Source organism: Amblyomma americanum, chromosome 8, assembly GCF_052857255.1.
Source record: "Amblyomma americanum isolate KBUSLIRL-KWMA chromosome 8, ASM5285725v1, whole genome shotgun sequence".
Lineage (NCBI taxonomy): Eukaryota > Metazoa > Arthropoda > Arachnida > Ixodida > Ixodidae > Amblyomma > Amblyomma americanum.
In genome coordinates this window covers 64,476,938-64,495,815 of record NC_135504.1, presented here as the reverse complement: position 1 = coordinate 64,495,815, position 18,878 = coordinate 64,476,938, and the positions used below count along the sequence as shown (strand labels likewise).

Genomic DNA, 18,878 nt, shown 5'->3' with positions numbered 1-18,878 from the left:
AGGATGTTTATCCACTTCCTCGGATTGACGACGCCCTCGACTGCCTCCAAGGTGCTCAATTTTTCTCTAGTCTTGACCTCCGATCCGGCTACTGGCAAATCTCCATGCATGAAGAGGACAAAGAGAAGACAGCTTTCGCCACGCCAGATGGCTTATATGAATTTAACGTTATGCCGTTCGGCTTGTGCAATGCTCCGGCTAGGTTCGAACGCATGATTGACACCGTACTCCGCGGGTTGAAATGGAAAACTTGTCTCTGCTACCTGGAAGACATCGTAATTTTCTCCTCGACTTTTTCTGAGCACCTCGCCCGCCTCGATGAAGTTCTAAGTGCTCTTTCCGCGGCCGGACTTCAGTTAAACACAAAGAAGTGTTGCTTTGCTTCCACTTCTATCAAAGTTCTCGGACACGTCGTTAGTCGCAGAGGCATAAAACCAGATCCTGATAAAGTTGCTGCAGTACTGCATTTTCCCCGCCCCACACGGATTAAAGACCAGCGCAGTTTTCTAGGACTCGCCTCATAATTTCGTCGTTTCATCCGAGGTTTCGCATCCATCGCCGCGCCTTTGCGTCAGTTTCTTGGAGTCAGCATGCCCTTCGTTTGGTCTGAGGCCTGCGAGGCCGCCTTTACTTCTCTAAAGCAGGCTCTCACATCTGATCCGATACTGGCTCATTTTGATGACAGCGCTCCAACGATTTTGCACACTGACGCCAGTGGACACGGAATTGGTGCCGTTCTTCTGCAGCGCCAGCAATCTTCGACTGAGCGCGTGATTGCTTACGCAAGTCGTACCCTGACTGCAGCGGAGCAGAACTACACGATCACTGAACAAGAGTGTCTTGCAGTTGTCTGGGCCGTTCAGAAATTTCGCCTCTATTTGTACGGTCGCCAGTTCACCATTGTAACTGACCATCATGCGTTGTGCTGGTTGTCGTAACAGAAGGACTTGTCTGGGCGCCTCGGCCGCTGGATTCTCCGGCTCCAGGAGTATGATTTCACAGTCACCTACAAATCGGGAAAAAAACACAAAGACGCCGATGCGCTCTCTCGTTGCCCCCTCGCCTCCGCAGAACCTCTGTGCTCTCCTCCTGTTGCTTCATCGCTCCCAACTACTAATTCCATCGCTACCCACGCCTCGACGGCCCTCGTCTTCATCTGTGAATATTCATCATCATCTCGCATCTTCGTCTTTTGAGGAGTGGCCGCCATATTTGCCAGCGGGAATAAAGAGCTCGCTTGTTCCACAGTCTCACAATATATAATTTGTTTAATGATGAACTCATTAATCACTGAGTTATAAGCGATTAAAAATAGTGAGGTGACTAGTTATTTATGACGTCCCAAAATCACTGACCTCGCTAGTAAATCACCAATTCGATATGCTAATGACGTCGCCAATAAATCCCCAATTGGGTTGCTATATATATTTATTATGGGGGCCGCCATCTTGAATTCCTCGGACAAAAAATTCCACGCCGAAAGCAGGTGGTAGCAGACCCCAAGAAATCGAGAAATATTTTGAACAAGAGCTACCACTCTTAAAATGGCGAGGTGAATAGCACCCACTCAAGAGAAGCTGTTCACAAAAATAACAGGGCGTTGGTACACAGCATCGACTACTTACTCAATAAAATGCTGTTAACGGCCGCCTTTAATGGAGGAAATAGTTTGGCGTCTCCGTCAATTGTTTCGGTCCACGTTTCTAACGCGATAGTTGTTTTGTTTTGTTTTTTTCATGCAGGCGCATTGGGTGCACGCCCAAGCATTTGCGGTCTTGTACCTAAATTTCCTTTAAAACTTTCTGAACGCTGCTCCACTTGAACTTGAACTTTCAAGGTGGCATCTGAGACCAGTTCTTAGGTCAGAAGCAAAGAAATCAAGCAGATTCCCGTCTCGTATTTCACGGGGACCCACGATAAGGAATGTATGCCACGATGGAAACCGTTTCCTATTTTAAAATTGCAGTGTCATCCTAAATAAATTTAAAATAGTTCAGAGTAAGATTTGTCGACGCATTATATTGTCCTCGCTGGCATGTGGAAAAACAGACAATTCATTAATTACCCATACCATATGCTGTGTATCCTTGCAAACGCGACGTCCAATACTGATATGTCTGATTTGGCCAGCAGTGCTTAAGTGTCCTTGGCATTTATCAAGAGCAGTTCGGCTGGCAAGGAGACGGCTTCTCATCCTGACTGACGCAACACACTATGTATCTCAAATACTGTCGCGTGTGTGCGGGGCCGACGATACGCATCGCGCCCAAATGAACCTAGACTGCACCGTGAAACTGTAGCAGCGATACAGCGAGAGAAATGAAATACAGCCAGCTATCCGGAGCTTCGCTCATGTATCGCAGGCCTTTAACCGCACTGGTTGTCGGGCTGGCAATCACAAGGCGCCGCAGGTATCAACAGTCACGTGGTCATGCATCTGCACCAGTCGTGCATTCTGCTCTCGAACTCAGGCACGAGTACTAGACCGTTTCTCGCGGGTTTACTGAAAATGTATCCAGATTGGATACAAAAGCTTTTGCAGATTCTCAGGCTCAGTAAAAAAAAACAGAGCCTAAGCATGAGCACACTTCGAACGACCGCCAGAAATAGCGTAATCTGGTTAGACTTTTCTCCATGAGGTCACCAAGAGTAGGACACCATCACGCCACTGATTAATAAGAAGCGCCCCTCAAACGAAATCTGCCTTGATTACCATGGCGCTCGGCTGTTGACCCAAAAGACGTGGGCTCGATCCCGGCCGGAGCGGTCTAATTTCGGAGGAGGCGAAATGTTAGAGGCCCATGTGCTGTGCGTGTCAGTACACGTTAAAGAACCCCATGTGGAGGAAATTTCCGTAGCCCTTCACTAAGGCGTCCCTCATAGCCTGAGTCGGTTTGGGACGTTAAACCCCCATAAGCCATAAACCATTTAAGTAGAAAAGGTTGCTGTCGACGTCATTTAACTCTTGTAGCACGGAAGTTATTTAGGCGCGTACTTCATCTAAATTTATCATCTAAATAACCTTGTCTTGCCGCCCTCCACCTTTCAAACAGTGGATGCGCTTGTCTGATAACTTGCTAGTTGATGATCGAGCATATGTGCAAAGCGTATACTAGCCCACAAGCGCGTTGCTTTTGTCGTCTACTTTAGCTAAGTTTCGTACGCGGCGCTACAGCATGCGTCGAAATCATAACGTCAATGCCCAATTTTCAAACGACATACTTGCAGGGATGAGTTCGTAGCGGGCGCAGTGGATTATTTTTATCACAAGAATAAGCAGTACGATGGCTGGAATGCCCCAGAAACATAATTTCTTTTATCATTTTTGCTGTCACCCCAATAATTTTTCCAATACTCGACACAAACGTTGTCTGATTACGTGAGCATTAATGCGCACTAATGCGATTTAGGCGCTGTCATTTTTTTAATGCCTAACTGATTTTCACTTTGCATTCTTTACGGTTTAGAAATGGGTACACGGAAGAGAATATTGTTTAAGCACTGCACACCATTGAATAAATGCAGTGCATAAAAATTTCGGGCACTCTTGAGTCTTTTTAAACCGCTGTTTCCAAAGAACATCGCAGTTCCTAAATGAAGGCGATCGGTGGACTTAAGCAAAATAAGACGCAGTCCGTCCTCTTTCTATAATCCTTAACACATGTTTTCAACTGAATCTATTCTGGAAGATTAACCTTGCGGCTGATGGAAAGGTTGGCAGTTAACAGGCGGCTGTTAACTATGTCCTCTTTCTCAAAACGCCAACGTGACGTTCAGTTGTTTTAGCTTTTAAATATATTTTCCATGGAGCGCATAGACGACGCATTAGCAATTTACTGAAGAACGCGATGAGAAGCAAAAAAAAAAAGTCTTTAGCATCAGGACCGTGCCGCTGAAGATACTATGGGGTCGTCACATGAATCCCTCTTGTATAATTTTTGTCACCTTTCACGGCAGTGTACCATTTTTTTAAAATGTCAAGCACATGGGAGGCTTTAACAGTCCTCTGACAGCGATATCCCTACTTGCAACATCTGGCACAGAGTGACAGCGGGGTGTGCCTTATATTGTCGCTGGGGGGGCGTCGGTATACAGTGCAAGCAACACCGGTCTCTCAGTGAGAGCCCATTGCTGAATGTTGCCGCTTCCCGTCGTTCAGTGGTTTAAGAAGGTATGTTTCCCCAGCTGCAGCTGCTAGCATTGCGCGGAATTGTTTTTTCTGTATTTATCTCCTCACACGAAGCTGAAAATGGGGGCGGAAAAAGAAAATGAAATAAAGAGCGGCTCTTATTTTTGAGCAGTTGGAACTGCTACCAGCCAGGCACTAGTTGATAACAAAAGCAGCTGCTCTGACGCGACAAAGCTGCCGCATCGAGAGCGAGCTTGAGCAGTCCTGACACGCGTGCGACACCGGCTCTCTACGGTTGGTTGAGCCTTGCTGAACAAGTTCGTTCAGGAACGCCACCGGCAACAACTGCATTAACAGAGAACCAAAGGCAGAGAGGCGCTGGACAGATAAACACGCTGCACCAGGAGACCCACAAGGCAGGTAGGTCCCCTAAGCTATAAATGCGATAACTATCAACACACCTATTCCGGACAAAAGTCACGGTAAGCACCTGATTGTTGATGGCACCACGCATTTGAAACACCATTCGAAAAGCACGAGGAAATTTCAGACAGGTTATACGGAGCGAAAGCTGGATTAAGCATAGTTATACGCGGTTTAGCTTTGGCGCAACGCAGAGGCGGTATCGCACAGCCGGCGAGCACTGGCCTTTATTCAGCGAGAGCGAATTACGTGCGGCGACAGCTGCGACAAGTCACGTGGTATGACGTCATAGCCACGCCTGCGGTGAGCCTCCAGTTAGAGGTCAAATCCAAGCCTCATTTGAACTTCAGCTTTGCATGCGAGAAGTGGAACTTTCGCTTCAAATTCTGTCGCTCATTCCTTAGGAACATGTGGCAGAGGTTGGTGCACTTTGCTAGCTTGTCTGCATCATCGTTTGCGGTAAACGACCATGGTAAACGCAGCCAATTAAAAACAGTAATGATATAGAAGATACGTTTTCGAAGATGCGTTATCGGATACGTTAACGCAAGAAGAGATTATGTGTAAATGCAGCAACAGTCATCGAAGAGGGAAACATGACAGCCTCGAACAGTCTCGGCGCTGCGGACTGCGCCGTGTTCGGCGTACTCACCGCCCTGGGTTACCTGGTCGGCCTCTACTTCTCCGTGGCTCGTCGCTGGAGTAAGGTGGGTTTTTAATACACCCGCGGCGGCTGCAGTAGTCCGGCTGTCCTAAGTAAGTGAAATGTTTGCATCTAAAGCAATACGTTGAAATTTTTAAGGAAATATGTCAGAGACGTAAGTGTTCTTAAAGACAAATAAATCAGCATTCAAGCAAGCGAAATCTCCGACGTGATTTGTGCGAAATGGCAGTTTTTTTGTTTCTGGGTAGGCAAGAGCTAGTTGTTGTTTGTTTGCTCAGACAAATATTCACATCGCGGCTGTGGTGCTATTTCATTTTTAAAAGCGAACAGGCGAAAAATAACTTCTCAAAACACTGAGCTTGATAACATGTATCTCTACATGGTCATTTAACGGATCTATCAGATATCACCACCGGTACTATTATCCTTTCCCGCTTTTCCATCGCTCCGTGTATCTTCCAAATATAGATCTGATTCCCTTATTCACGAGCGCTCATCATTCAGTACACATCTGACAAATCATCGTGTGGCGCTGTCGCGGTCTTCGTCCACTGTGACAGCTTATACAAAATGTCGTGTGTGTGAAAATAGCCAATAAAATTTGCGTCGCAAACCGCACTAATTGGATTTCTTGAGCCCTGCGTGGGTTCTTTATACAGAAAATAATTCTGAGCAAAAGGTGAGTGGTGAACAAAAGGCACACATTCGCATAAATACACACTCCAGGAAAGATGTACAACCTGCATCAATATTTGTAAAACTGACGGTGTCACTCGCATTGACAGTGTCACTGATCAACTTATTAATATTAACCCTACTAGGTTTCTACAGCGTAATAATTTCCTTTTACCTAAAGTTAGGACTAATTACGGAAAATTTGCTACCGTGTTTGCTGGCATATCCCATTGGAATTCCTTACCGTGTGAAATTAAAAGATTCACTACTTTTCACACATTTCACCATCGTATCAAAACTTATTTAATTGGATCGCTGTCTAGTCAGCAGATCTAGGCAGCAATATCCCAGTTTTTGGTTGTGTGTTCTATTATGTAACTAAGTTGATATTTTACATGCTAATTTTGTTTTCATTACAGATTTCATTGTTACCGTTGCTTTTACTTTTATTGCCACCGTTGCTTTCTGTACGTTGTATCTTAACACTAATTACGTACTTCACTGCTTCACCTTATTTGTTATTCTACCCCACTTGTTTTGTTCTAGGAGGTCCCCCCGACAGTCATGTACTATGGGACCTCCTGCTGTACTACTTTTATTGTATTAATCTTTTTCAAATGCATTCCTGAATAAAATTGAATTGAATTGAATTGAAAAAATAGGAAACCACAACGCGAGAGTTGTACGTAGGAATTAGAGTCAATGCCGCAACCCAGGCGCCTCCTGGCGAGGGGGCCAGCCCCGAGATGGAGGCTTTTCTGGGCAGCCGCACTCTTCCGGCGTCGGCGCTCATGGTCTCCGTCCTGGCGTCTTCGGTGAGCGGAATGGCCGTGGTGGCCTTCATGGGCCACTACTACGGCCACGGCTTCCACTTAAACTGGTGGATGGCCGCGATGCCGGTGTCAGTGGTCATCACGTCAACTGCACTGGTCCCGCTCCTGTACAAGCTTCGTGTTGCCTCCATCTTCCAGGTGAGCCCGTGGTGGATACCTCCTCCAGAGAGGTGCGCGTGATAGTAAGATCAGTACAAATGGTAACAGTCACTTCACTGTTGAGAGCCAATTTTGAAGCGTTAGGTGAAGCCGATTTCGCCGTGAGCTGCCGGTTGACCTCAAAGTGATCCGGAGGTCATGTGTGGCTATAGACCTTACCAAAATGATCAACCATGGTATCGCACCATTTGACCTTTGACCTTGTCTTTTGGCCTTTACCTTTCACTTTTCGATTCGCCTGTGGAGGAAAATAGAGTAGCAACGTAAAATGAATTTGATTTATAAAGGGAAAGGCGATAAGATGAACATAAAATCCTTCCGACCGATTACGATAACAGCAGTTATATACAGGCTGGCGATGAAGGCGGTGAAATTAAAAATGCAGTCATGGGTAGAAAGTGGCAGAAAACTAAGAGAAATTCAAGACGGGTTCAGAGGGGTAGACGCTTAGATGATAGCCTGTTCGTGCTTACCCAGTGATTAGAAATAGCTAAGGTGGAAAAGAGACCCTTGTATTTAGCTTTCCTGGACATAAGCGGTGCATACGAAAACGTGGACAGGGAACTCCAGTGGAACAGATTAAAATATGAAGGTATTGGTCATTAGTAGCGGTCATGAAGCTATCGGTTGTTAATTGATTTCCTACAGGAAATATATCGAGAAAATAAAGCTAAATTGCATGGGCAGGGATTAAGAGTACGACAACTGTCAAGGTACACAAAGGATTAAAGCAAGGTGGTCTTCTATCACCGCTGCTGTTCATGCTTTTTATGATAAGTACGGAAAGAAGGCTACAAGGAAGGAATTTAGGCTATAATTGGGCGTACAGATTAGGTGGAAAGGTTGTTGAGCAACAACTACCGGGTTTAATGTATTCGGACGACATTGATCTGTTAGCAGAGAGCCAGGAAGATTTGCAAACTGTGGTTAATTGCTGTGGAGACGAAGGAGACACTCTAAGTTTGTTTTAGCGCAAACTAAGTCAGGTGTTATGATTTTCAACGATACAACTGATCAAGTGCTTACAATACAATGCCATGAAATACCCCGAGTGGCCGAATAAAAATATCTCGCGGTATGGGTAAACGAAGGGCATATGTACACGGAAAAGAACGAACAGTCTCTCGTAGCAAAAGGGCGAAGAAATGCCAGGATAATGAAACGTGGGGCATTATGGGAGTACAACAAACATCAAGTGCTGAGAGGTATTTGGAAAGGAATAATGGTGTCGGGGCTCACTTTCGGGAATGCAGTTCTGTGCTTAAGGGCAGAAGTTCAGTCCAGATTAGAAGTAAATCAGAGAGCTGTTGGAAGATTAGCATTAGATGCCCAGGGGGAAACCACAAACGAGGCAGTACAGGGGGATATGGGCTGGGCAACGTTCGAAGCACGGGAAGCTCACACTAAAATACTATACGAAGAATGCCTGTGGAAATTGGACGATAACAGGTGGGCAGCTAAGGTATTTAAGTACTTGCACAGAAAGGGCGTTGACTCACAATGGCGCGATAGAACTAGGAAGCTAACCAGTAAGTATGCGAGACATGAGGACAGAGAAAGAAAGAGCATTAAACGACAGGTTAAAAACATCGAAGGTAAAAATTGGATAGATTCAATGGAAAAGAAGCAAAGTGTTGAACTATATCGGTACTGGAAAAGGCAGATCAGGAAGGAAGCGTTTTATAATAACTCGAGATGCAGTGCCCTACTCTTTGAAGCTAGGCCAGGGTGTCTTAGAACGCGCAGCTACAAAAAGAAATTTAACGAATAAGATGACACATTTTCTATGTGTGGTAAATCTGTAGAAACAATACCTCTTACTAAACCCGCCTAACACACACCTCAAACACACCTCACACTTAAATGTGATGCTGTCCATCCCGATGTCGATGCAGGCACAGTCCCTCTTCCTGACGCCTTAAGGTTTAGAAATAACGATGGTGATGTAAATAAATCTGCGGTGGAAATTAGGAAAAAGCGATCGGAAGATTATTGGCTCATAAGCAGAGAAATGACATAAGTTTAAAAGTGTAGGGAGACGTATTTAAAGAAAATGACGAATTTTAATAACTTACAACGCAGTTAAACATACAAAAATAAAGTAAAAATAGCTGAGCATGGTGGCAACCGCCATCACCCCGTTTCAAAGGGGACGCTCCTACCTTTCGTCCATCCATCTGACAACCGCGTGATGTCTTACGATGGAAACTGACGTTGTGACGTCAGTCTGGGGGGAATACATATAAGCCGGAGCCATCCGCTTCACTTACACGCCATGCAGGAGTGCAGCGAGGAACGTACGTATAGCATTCATTGGGTGACCAAACTCTCGCGATCAGCCATTAACTCAACTTCCACCGGCCAAGGTGGCAGGGTGGGCGCGCTGCCTATCCAGTGTGCGGAACGCACTCAACGTTACAGACGCCAAGCCGCGTCAACTTGCCGAATACCCCATAGCATTTGCTCTCGAACCTGATTCAGCAGTAGTTAAAAAGCAGGTAATCTTATTTTACATTTGCGCCGATGTAAGAAGAGCAACAAGGAGGCCGCCTATCTAAATGAAACCTACTTGTCAAGAAAGGTAGAACAATGTTTTACCCTTGTGCCTAGAGGGCAATTGCTGTAAACATGCTGTAACCTGTCATCCTTCAGAACTTCCAAATCTCTGTACATTGTGTTTTTTGTAGAGGCGGATACGAAGAGGTGCTACTTGAATCAGAATACACCGTCTTTTGTGGTTCAACGCTAAATGTGTGTTAAGTCACGACTAATCTGCGGTAAGGCTACGATTTAAGATTCGCACTTTATTGAATCGGCATGTTACAAGCGTTTTAAGTTGAGCGCTTACCTGATATAACATATCGTCAGGTCATGAATGGTTACTATAGACGTTTCTTGAAAACAGTGCGCGCGTACATGAAAAAGAAGTTAGAGAAAAGTTCTGTATTAAATACTCTGCAACCAGAGATCCACCCCAAAAGGAAATTCGGTCTGTCAGTCTGTCCTCTGTCCGTCAACTTTTTCTCTTGTTTTTCACTCCAGAAACTTGTGTCCGCCGGATGAGATTGCTGCCCTAAAATCTAATCCTGTACATTCGGAACTCTTGAAAATGACATACATGTTGCGTACAGCCCTAACAAACCTAGATAGGTGATTTCTAAATTACATTTTTCACGCCTCTGTGAGTAAGGTCACTAACCGCCTGTGTAAGCATATTCTGTGTCGCATATGCTTATGCCCCAAAGAGATAGAGAGGGTTTATTCACTTGAAAGGTAGAGAGGTTGGCCTGAAAAATATCTGCCCTGCTACTCTGCACTGGGGAACGCGAAAAGGAGGGAAAAAGAGGGTTACGATGGGGAGGGGGGGGGGTGATGATGATGAAAGGAGGCAGATGAAAAAAGACAACAAAAGGCACACTTTCTAACATCACAAACGCAAGGCAAGGTGTCCCAAAGGTGCCCTCCCCAGCCTTTGCATGATATCGCCGCTAAAGTTACCAGAGCCTTATTCGGGTCTCAGCTCCGATATGACAGCTGCCTACTGTCTGTGTTTGTCGCCTTAATGAGCTTCCTGAGACAACTAATAGAGTCCATACAAAGGTGTTAGGATTTTTTTACATTTCCTCTTTCATAATATAAACAGTCCAAGGCATCCCATGTTCTTGACCATTTTAAATTGACTGTTTTTTTCGAATTTGTTTGTAGCAGCAAATGAACTGTGCTAAGACATTGGCTGCGGCGGGAGCTTGGTAAGAGTGTTGATAGTCTAGTGCTATAGGTTAATTGTCGAAAGTTTAAAGCTGGACGGCGAAATTTGCAAAGCTATTTCTAGCGAAGCCATGGCACATACTGCGTGATAAAGCTGCCCAACATTTAAAGGCTCTCGATCCATTGCGTATGACTTCTTTGTCATAAAGAGCATGCACCGTTAACTTTCTCTCGGTTTCGCTTCCTTCCAACTGCCTGTTTCATGATGTATGCAAGCTGTACTTTTGAAATATTTCGGACACTACTGTTGTATTAACCAAGGACACAAGTTAACTATTTGGCATTCAAAATTCCGGTTATGTCTCTTTATTATGTGTCGGGCACTTCTGAGCACAGTTTTGAGTTAAGCTCTCCCTTCTGTACTTTTTTTACAGATGAGGTGAACTTTGCGTTGCTGAATTCCGCTAAGGTTTAGTCATTTAGAAGGGTAGATGTGTAGGTCAGTTGGTGAGGCATCAAGGGGCGGTACACCTCTGTCCTGTGTCTGCTGTGGTGTACAGCCCCTTTAATAATTTATTCAGTGTCTATTACTCTTACTACTTTCTGAATGACTTCCCTATGTTGCTGTGTGTGGCAGAGTTTATAGCTTGTCAAGCATGCGCATAATCTTTTTACATCATATAAGAATGCACACCTTTATTCATTTTCATGAACTCAAGTACTTGCGGATGCGTTTCGACAACAAGGTCGGCGTCACGGCTTGTATCGTCTACTTCGTTTTCAGTGTAAGCAATATTGTTGAAACTTTTTATTAACGTTTAACATCAATCTATATGTGGTTCTAGCCCTTACTAATATTCCAGATCTAAGGCAATGACAATGAAACATAGCCACATTAGCTGATCACCAAGCCTGCTTTAAAGCAGTTAGATTAACGGTAACATAAAAGCTTGCTGATGGCTTTCGTACGTTTTGCTTGTCTAAATAGAAATACTGTAAGGACTAAGTAGCACACATATGTGCTATCCACTTTGTTGCATCATTTAGTCCCTTTTTTTTTCGCCATATATTGAATCACACCTATATCAGCCTGGATGATGAAATGGTGTAAATGAAAGAAATGACTACTAGATTGCATTCGCACTGCAACAGTGCGAGTCATTGCACTTGGCAAGTTGTACAAGGACCAGCTTCAAGGATCTTTGAACGTCCAGGTATGACAAGCATGCAAATTCACTCGCTATGTGTCCAATTACCTGGTCACATTTGCATTACAATATTATAATTTGACAAGAAAGGTTGGTCGTTTCACAGTTCCTATTTATAAAACGCAGCAAACCCTCGGCGCAGTGTCTATCTACAGCGCAGCCATAGGGGTCTCAACAAGTACGTATTTCGTTCTTGTTTCCGACTAAGTAAAATGATAGCTTATTTAAGCCCATTCAACGCAATTAACAATCAATGAATACACATGTGCTCCTGAGCATAAAAAAAGCACGAAATGTTAAAACTGCGTTTCAATATTCACCGAAATGCTCATTGTCCTTAACTTTGCACTCACCGGGGGACACAAGGATAATCACCCTATATCAGCCTCAGTTCTCGCCCTAGCTACGCTATATGTAGTAGCGACGCATGGAGCTGTTTGACTCATCCACGCTGATTGTGGCAGGTTTTCGTGTCATACAGTGACTTGGCCGGGGTGGCTCAGTGGTTAGGTCGCCCGGCTGCTGAGCTGGAGTACCCGGGTTCGAACCCGACTGCTTCAGCCGCGTTTCGATGGAGGTGAAATGCAACAGGCGCCCGTGTGCTGTGCGATGTCAGTGCACGTTAAAGATCCCCAGGTTGTCGAAATTATTCCGGAGACCTCCACTACGACACCTCTTTCTCTCTTCTTTCACTCCCACCTTCCTCCCTTCCCTTACGGCGCGGTTCGGGTGTCCACCGTGATACGTGAGACAGTTATTGCGTCATTTCTTTTTTTCAAAAACCAATTTTCAATTTCAATTTTCAAAGCTTCTTCACTCATTCTGAGCATGCGCTATAAGTTAACGAAAGCCAGTACACAGCAAAGGCACAAGTCCAGTTTTTATACAAGGCCAAAAGGACGCCCTCCTCTCAAGCAAATTCTTGGGATGTGCGCATGTGCTACGCCATCAACTGCTAACGCCAGACCAGTCTGATGGTTTTTCCGTGAAGTATGCGTTAATGTAAGGTTATACATGTGTATTAGTTGTTAGTTGATGTGTGCATGCAAGGTTGTTATATGGCCTTGACACCTGCTGCGCGGATGCTTGTTCAGTCCTTCTATGACATTTGTCTTAACGCCTGTGTACGTGGACGTGCATTACGTCTTTGAGACCTAACGCATCTTGCTGTATTTTGACATCAACTCCTATCTTCACTCGTTCTCCTCCTGTGCCCCCCTCTCCTGCCCCTCCAGGAGAAGGCTAATAAAACACTTCACTTGCTCGACCTTCACAATTCGTGTCCAGTGGGCGCCAACTGCAAACTAGACAACGCGTTCTCATCACTGACGATACTTCCAGGACATGCTCGAAATGATATCCTATGTGTGTCTGTTTTTCGCATGGATTCTAAATAACTCATAAATCTTATAAAATCTGTCCGAAAGCCTATAGAGAGTGTCAAATAGCGCCATCAACGACACAGCGGGGCTCCTGAGAGCGTTCTAGACGCGTATGTGATTCACTGCGCACTGCACACCACACAGGAGCACACTGGCAAGAACTGTAATAAAGAGGATCTGACTGGCAACTTGTTGTGTGCAGATTTATTGAGCTGGCAGTAGCAAGTGGCAACCAATTTCTTATCCAGAGTTAATGAAGTGAAATGGACTGTCACAGTATTGAAATTCGAAAATAAAGTAGGATATTTCGTTTTCAAATGGCATTACCAAGAATTTATGGAGGAAAACTTCTCCGTTCCAGCCTCTCAAAAAAAAAATCACATTTATCGCGCCGTGTTTAAGAATGGCGAATTTATTTTTTCGTTCAAAAGCCGGCAAAGCTGCAAAGTTATAGATTGCATTGTTCCAAGCAAAGTCTTCGCGGCTCGATTGCAGTTAAGGATATTGCCATTGCACACGCGTTTTTCACTCTCCATTTAAGTTCTCAAAGAATGAATAGGAGCTGCAACAACCTCTGTGCTTCGCGGTTGCCATGAAGTTCTCGTTTAATTTCATTTTCCACTTTATCTGGACAGTCTTGATCCGCCGAGGAGGTTCATTACGTCACAAGCATTCTTTCCAGCATCTGATAATATAATGGCTGTCGACTTCATGCTCACTGCGGCAGCTTAGTATAAATCTTCTTCGGATATAACACTTATAGCCTCTGCGATAGCAATGCACGTTAAAGATACCCACAAGGTCGCAATAAATCCCAAGTCTTCCGCTTCAGCGACCGCATCACTCTCTTTTTACCACCTCTTTCGTCCCTTCACGGGGGGCACGGTTGTAGCGTCGCATTTACACCGCATTTACCTCGCATTTACCCCGCATTTTTTTTTCCTCTTAGCCACCCGGCCCCCTTGAAAATGGCGTGGTCTCGGTCTTTCTGAAAGAAGCAAGCAGTGAAATTAAAACGTCTTGCGGCAGAACTGTACAAAGAAAAACGCGTATTTGTAAAAGGCTTGCAAAAACATGTTACCGTCAGCGCTACATCTATAATGTGGAAAGATGGTCCAGCACCGACGCCAACGACAACGAAGCGCTTGCGCCCCCGTTTACTGAGGTAAAGAAGAAGAAGAAGAATCGCGTCGGATGCTCGTGCTGGAACGCAGCCGCTTGTATCCCAGTCTCTCGCCTCGCTGGCTCGTAGATTACTTGTGCTAAGGTCTTCGTCGCCGGCGCTTCCAACGTGCCCAATAAACCGCTCTACAATGCGATTAGAAAGTACGCTTTTGTGTTTAGATGCACTAATCGGTGTACGGGGAACTTTCCCCCGGCAGAACTCGATGGCCCTGCCCGCATAAAATCTCGATAATGAAAACCACAGCACTCCTCTGCTGGATAAAGAAGCCGTGAAGTAGGCGGGTGTCAGCCATAATGGCCCGGCCATAAAGGCGAAGTTGTAGACACAGTGAATGGTAAATGGGCACGGCCTCGCTTCTCCTTCCTCCGCACCTTGAGCGAAAATTTCAGCAGCTCCTGACTCATCAATTTTCTTTTTTCACAGAGCAGCTTGCTTGATAAAAGACTAATGTTGTTGCTTGGTCCTGTGCTACGTTTCCATTGTTCTTCCTACTTAAGCACGTCTGTCGGCGAAGCCTTCCAGCAACTATGAAAGCACTCGAGTCCAGCTTTCTCGGGCAAAAATATTTAAAATTGGAAAACTATAAGTCAGTTTTATGAAAATATTGAAGGTAATGGCCCATTATTGTGATATGTAGTAACATCTTTCTTTTAAAGTGTCTCCATCGACCGCATCGAACAGTTAAGACTGCCGTAGAAAACCAAAGGAGTACGCTTTCCACGAAAGCAAAAACGTGAAAAGAAAAAGAAATACAAGACTGCCTTCGGGTGATCTGCGGATATATTGATTGTTATAGTGAAATCTTACATTATATGAAAAAACTGCGTTCATAAATGGTTTCCCGCTCAAAAATGCTTTTGTCCGGAATTGCTCGGTACGTGCCCTTCTGTGTGCAAGGAATTCTATAGCATTGCGAGCAGTTTTGGAACAGAGCTCGGGGAATGCATGCTTCAGGTCCGTAATTTTTCTCTTTTTTAAATCCCACTTTTACTCAACGGATGTGCAACTCAACGCACTCGAGCATCCCCATCCGACATATGCACGCTGCCTGCAGCTGGCCTGTGGTTGAGGTGCACAGCCCTATAGCCTACATTGAGAAACGTCGTGTCAAGGACAGCGAGAATGGGGGACTGAGACAAAATGTAAAAGCATAAAACAGGTGAACTAGAATAGCGGCATCAGTGTGTACCATCTCTGTTTAACGGAGGCAGCAGCGCACAGTTAGAAAACGTTTTTCGTGCTTCTGCTGGTGTATCACGGCGTAAAAATGACTGACGTGGCTCAATTTTTATATACAAGGTCTCAAATGCTCCAGTTTTCTGATGAATGTTCGTGTGTGTGTTTGCACGTGCTAGATGCTGTTATATTTGAAGCTCCCAAACGGAATTTGTTTATTCATTTATCAGCGTGCCGCTGATATCAAAGGCATTGCGCAGCTATATCCGATACTTGCCTAAAAACGATACTACTGCATGTCACACAAGTCTGCCAGCATCGATAAAGAAATGAAAGCAGTGCGAATAAAAAACACACTCCTTAACCGACTGTGGGAGCAAATGCTTGATACATCCAGCACCAATCGGAAAATGCAAAGGAAGCAATGAAAAAAAAAACAATCCCTGGAAATTATCACAACAGAAAGAAGCATATATAAATGAACAGGCCAGTCTCAATTGACCATTTTTCGGCGGGAGGTCAGTTCCAGCTCGTTGGTCTACATAGAAGCAGAGCACAAAAATTAGCAGTGGCTTAGCTCAGCTCGGCTATGCCAGGATATACGTTGCGAAAGCCATAAGGCATACCTTGGTTAGCCTTGTTTAACCTTGATTGCAAGTCCAGGTTAGTCTGGTTGTCTGGCTAGTTGTTCCCAAGTAGTTCGTCATGTGGTTTGTCACGTGACCAGTCACGTGACCAGTCACGTGGTTGGTCACGTGGTGCGGTGCACCACGTTGGGAATGCGACCACGGTGATCGGAATGCAAGCACAGCGAAACTGTGAGTTCGTGGCTATTGTAACTTTAGCTACAAAAAAATCTTTTCATGCGTCACAACATCTGTCCAACTTTCTGTCCGGGGTTGGAAGCAATAAATTCACAGGTACGGCGATCGCTAAATAGAGCACGCACCCTGAGTGAAAAATTGGAGGTGACGCTTAAGCTCCGCCTTAAGGGTATCACGCGATAGCTTCACTATGTTAATGGCCCTATATGCAGAATTAGTCATTCTACACTTAATATTCATATATCCCTGGGAGTTCACATACCACTACTGGCGCGGTTGTGCAGCGGTTAAGCAATGCGCAACTGCCCTGCGCAGGCAGGTGCTGCCCCCGGTGTGGCTTGTGTGATCCAGATTGCTCTTCGCGTGCAACCTCTATCAACAATTTAATTTAACTGCCGCCTTCCACGGTTCGCACTTTGCTCACAATCCGGTGGGCAGGATTTGATGACGCCACAAGGTCACACGACCTAGGTGGCCCACCTGCCTCCTAGGCTACCTTCCGGAGGGTTTTTCGCGGATTTTTCACTCATGGTTAACGAATATACTAGCTCCATAACGCTATCGCGTTAAAACAGCGTTTGGCGCCACCTAGGTGGGCGCCTTCACACCCCTCCATCGGCCTTGCTTTCACCCATCATGGATGTCCTCCTTTTTGAATGACCACGCTGAATATTTGGCGGTGCTTCACCCGAAGCACTCTCCTACTATCTGCACGTGGTAGCGATTGTGGCTCGGCTTGAACCAGTGAGCAGGCCTGTGCACTTTCCTTTTCTTTCTTTCTGGCAACAACAGACATACAGGCAGACACCCGAAGCACTTGTTAGCGCGTTGACGGGCCTAGAAGCCTTCGGGCTTAACAGTTTTCTACCTTCAGGAACTGTGCAGTGTACCGCTCAGGATCAAGTTCCTTGACTAGGACATACCCAGCAATCCTGCACAAAAAGAATTTTAGAGCGGTAAACTATTTATGAACGCATTTTTTTTCATACAATGTAATATTTCACTTTAACTTAAATCAATATATCTAAAGGTCACCCGACGGCAGTCTTGATTTTTTTTATTAACCGTTTTGCTATCGCCAAGAGCGCTCCCCACTGGTTTTCTACTGGAGAGAGAGAGAGAGAAAAAACATTTCATTGTAAGAAAGAAGACCGGAGACGATACTGGGTGGGGTCCTCAGTCCAAGACCCCACTGGCTTCCGCCGACGCTTTGGCGATGGCGACTTGCGCCTCCTTGTCTTCCAGGGTGCCGCTGGCCAGCGTCGCGTTGTGCGGCTTTAAGTGGTTCGGCCTATCTAAGCTTGACCGTGCAATGTGCGTGAATGCGGGAATTTCGCCACGCCAAGGACATGTATCTGCGTATATTGTTGGATAAATGAGGTGTAGGTGGTGGAGGTAGGGGAAAGTAAGTGTTTGGGTGCGTCTCAGGTGGTAGGAGTCCTCCGGGGAAGGTTTCTTATATGGCGGGGGGTAGAGACACCTATTTAGGCGGAGGGCCTCTGGGCGGGCCTAAGAATGGGCTGAGAGGGGGTAGGAGTAGAGCCAGTGTTCCCCGCTCGGTTGGTGTAATCTCAAGCTAGGGTATCCGCCCTAATATTGCCATCGAGACCTGCATGTCCTGGGACCCACGTGATGGCATGATCATACTGGAGATGGCCGCCCAGTACGCGGAGAGCCGTGCGCGGGACACGTCACTCGTATCGGCTCTACAGGCAGCTTGGCAGTCTGTAAAAATGTGAATGCCGTAATGTTGTGGGTCGCTCATTTTGATGGTGATGGCTATTGTAATGGCTTCTGCGGCCGCCAGATCCGATGCCGTGAAGCACGCTCCAAAATAAGGGGAGTTGGCGGGATTGACAGCAGCGCAAGCACATCTGTGGGGCTGTGCACAGGAAGACACATCCGCATACATAGCCGAGGTGTCTTGGCCGTATTGCCTACGGAGGCTGCGAAGACGAACATATCAAAAGAATGGGCCATTACCATCAATATTACCATAAAAGTATTTTACAATTTTAAAATTTTCAAAATTTTTGCTCGAATTTGCTGGGCTTGTGTTTTTAGGTCAGCTTGCGAACCCTGCAAAGAACTTATTTCAAATCAATTAGCTTTGCAGGTTGCGCTTAGACATTTACATATTGCCCGACTTTCTGTCGTTTTATTATTGCTTTTCCTACATTCTCCTCACACAGAAAAAATAAGTGAAGGCCTGGACCAAGAATGCCTGTTACTTTCCATAACCTTCACCAGCACGTTATAATTAAGAAACTCTTGTCACGTTTTTTACACAGTTGTGCGTACACCTTTAGGAAATAACTCCGGCAGTTTCACCATTGAAAACTGATTGCCTTTTATTGGGCCTGCATCGAATTGATGGGCGGAAAATAAATTTTAGAAGAAATGATCGTCCGAAACGGCTAAAAATTCACACGAACCACGCTACGCAGAGCAGTTGACATCGAAAGGAAACTGTTTGATTGGCTTTATGCTTGGAATTCTGGCCCCCGATCT

At 45.4% G+C, this 18,878-nt stretch overlaps 1 protein-coding gene across 1 annotated transcript in view; it reads left to right on the top strand.

The window, feature by feature from the left end:
• Positions 1 to 4,353: 4,353 nt before the first annotated feature.
• The window catches only part of LOC144102447 (sodium-coupled monocarboxylate transporter 2-like), a gene marked incomplete at its 5' end in the record, with an annotated part of 36,093 nt that continues 21,568 nt past the window's right edge, over positions 4,354 to 18,878 (top strand). The window contains 5 exons of the mRNA XM_077635716.1: positions 4,354 to 4,549; positions 5,126 to 5,259; positions 6,608 to 6,862; positions 11,311 to 11,376; positions 11,926 to 11,977. Of these exons, the coding sequence (XP_077491842.1) occupies positions 4,354 to 4,549; positions 5,126 to 5,259; positions 6,608 to 6,862; positions 11,311 to 11,376; positions 11,926 to 11,977 (703 nt within the window). The remainder of the gene's footprint in view (positions 4,550 to 5,125; positions 5,260 to 6,607; positions 6,863 to 11,310; positions 11,377 to 11,925; positions 11,978 to 18,878) is intronic.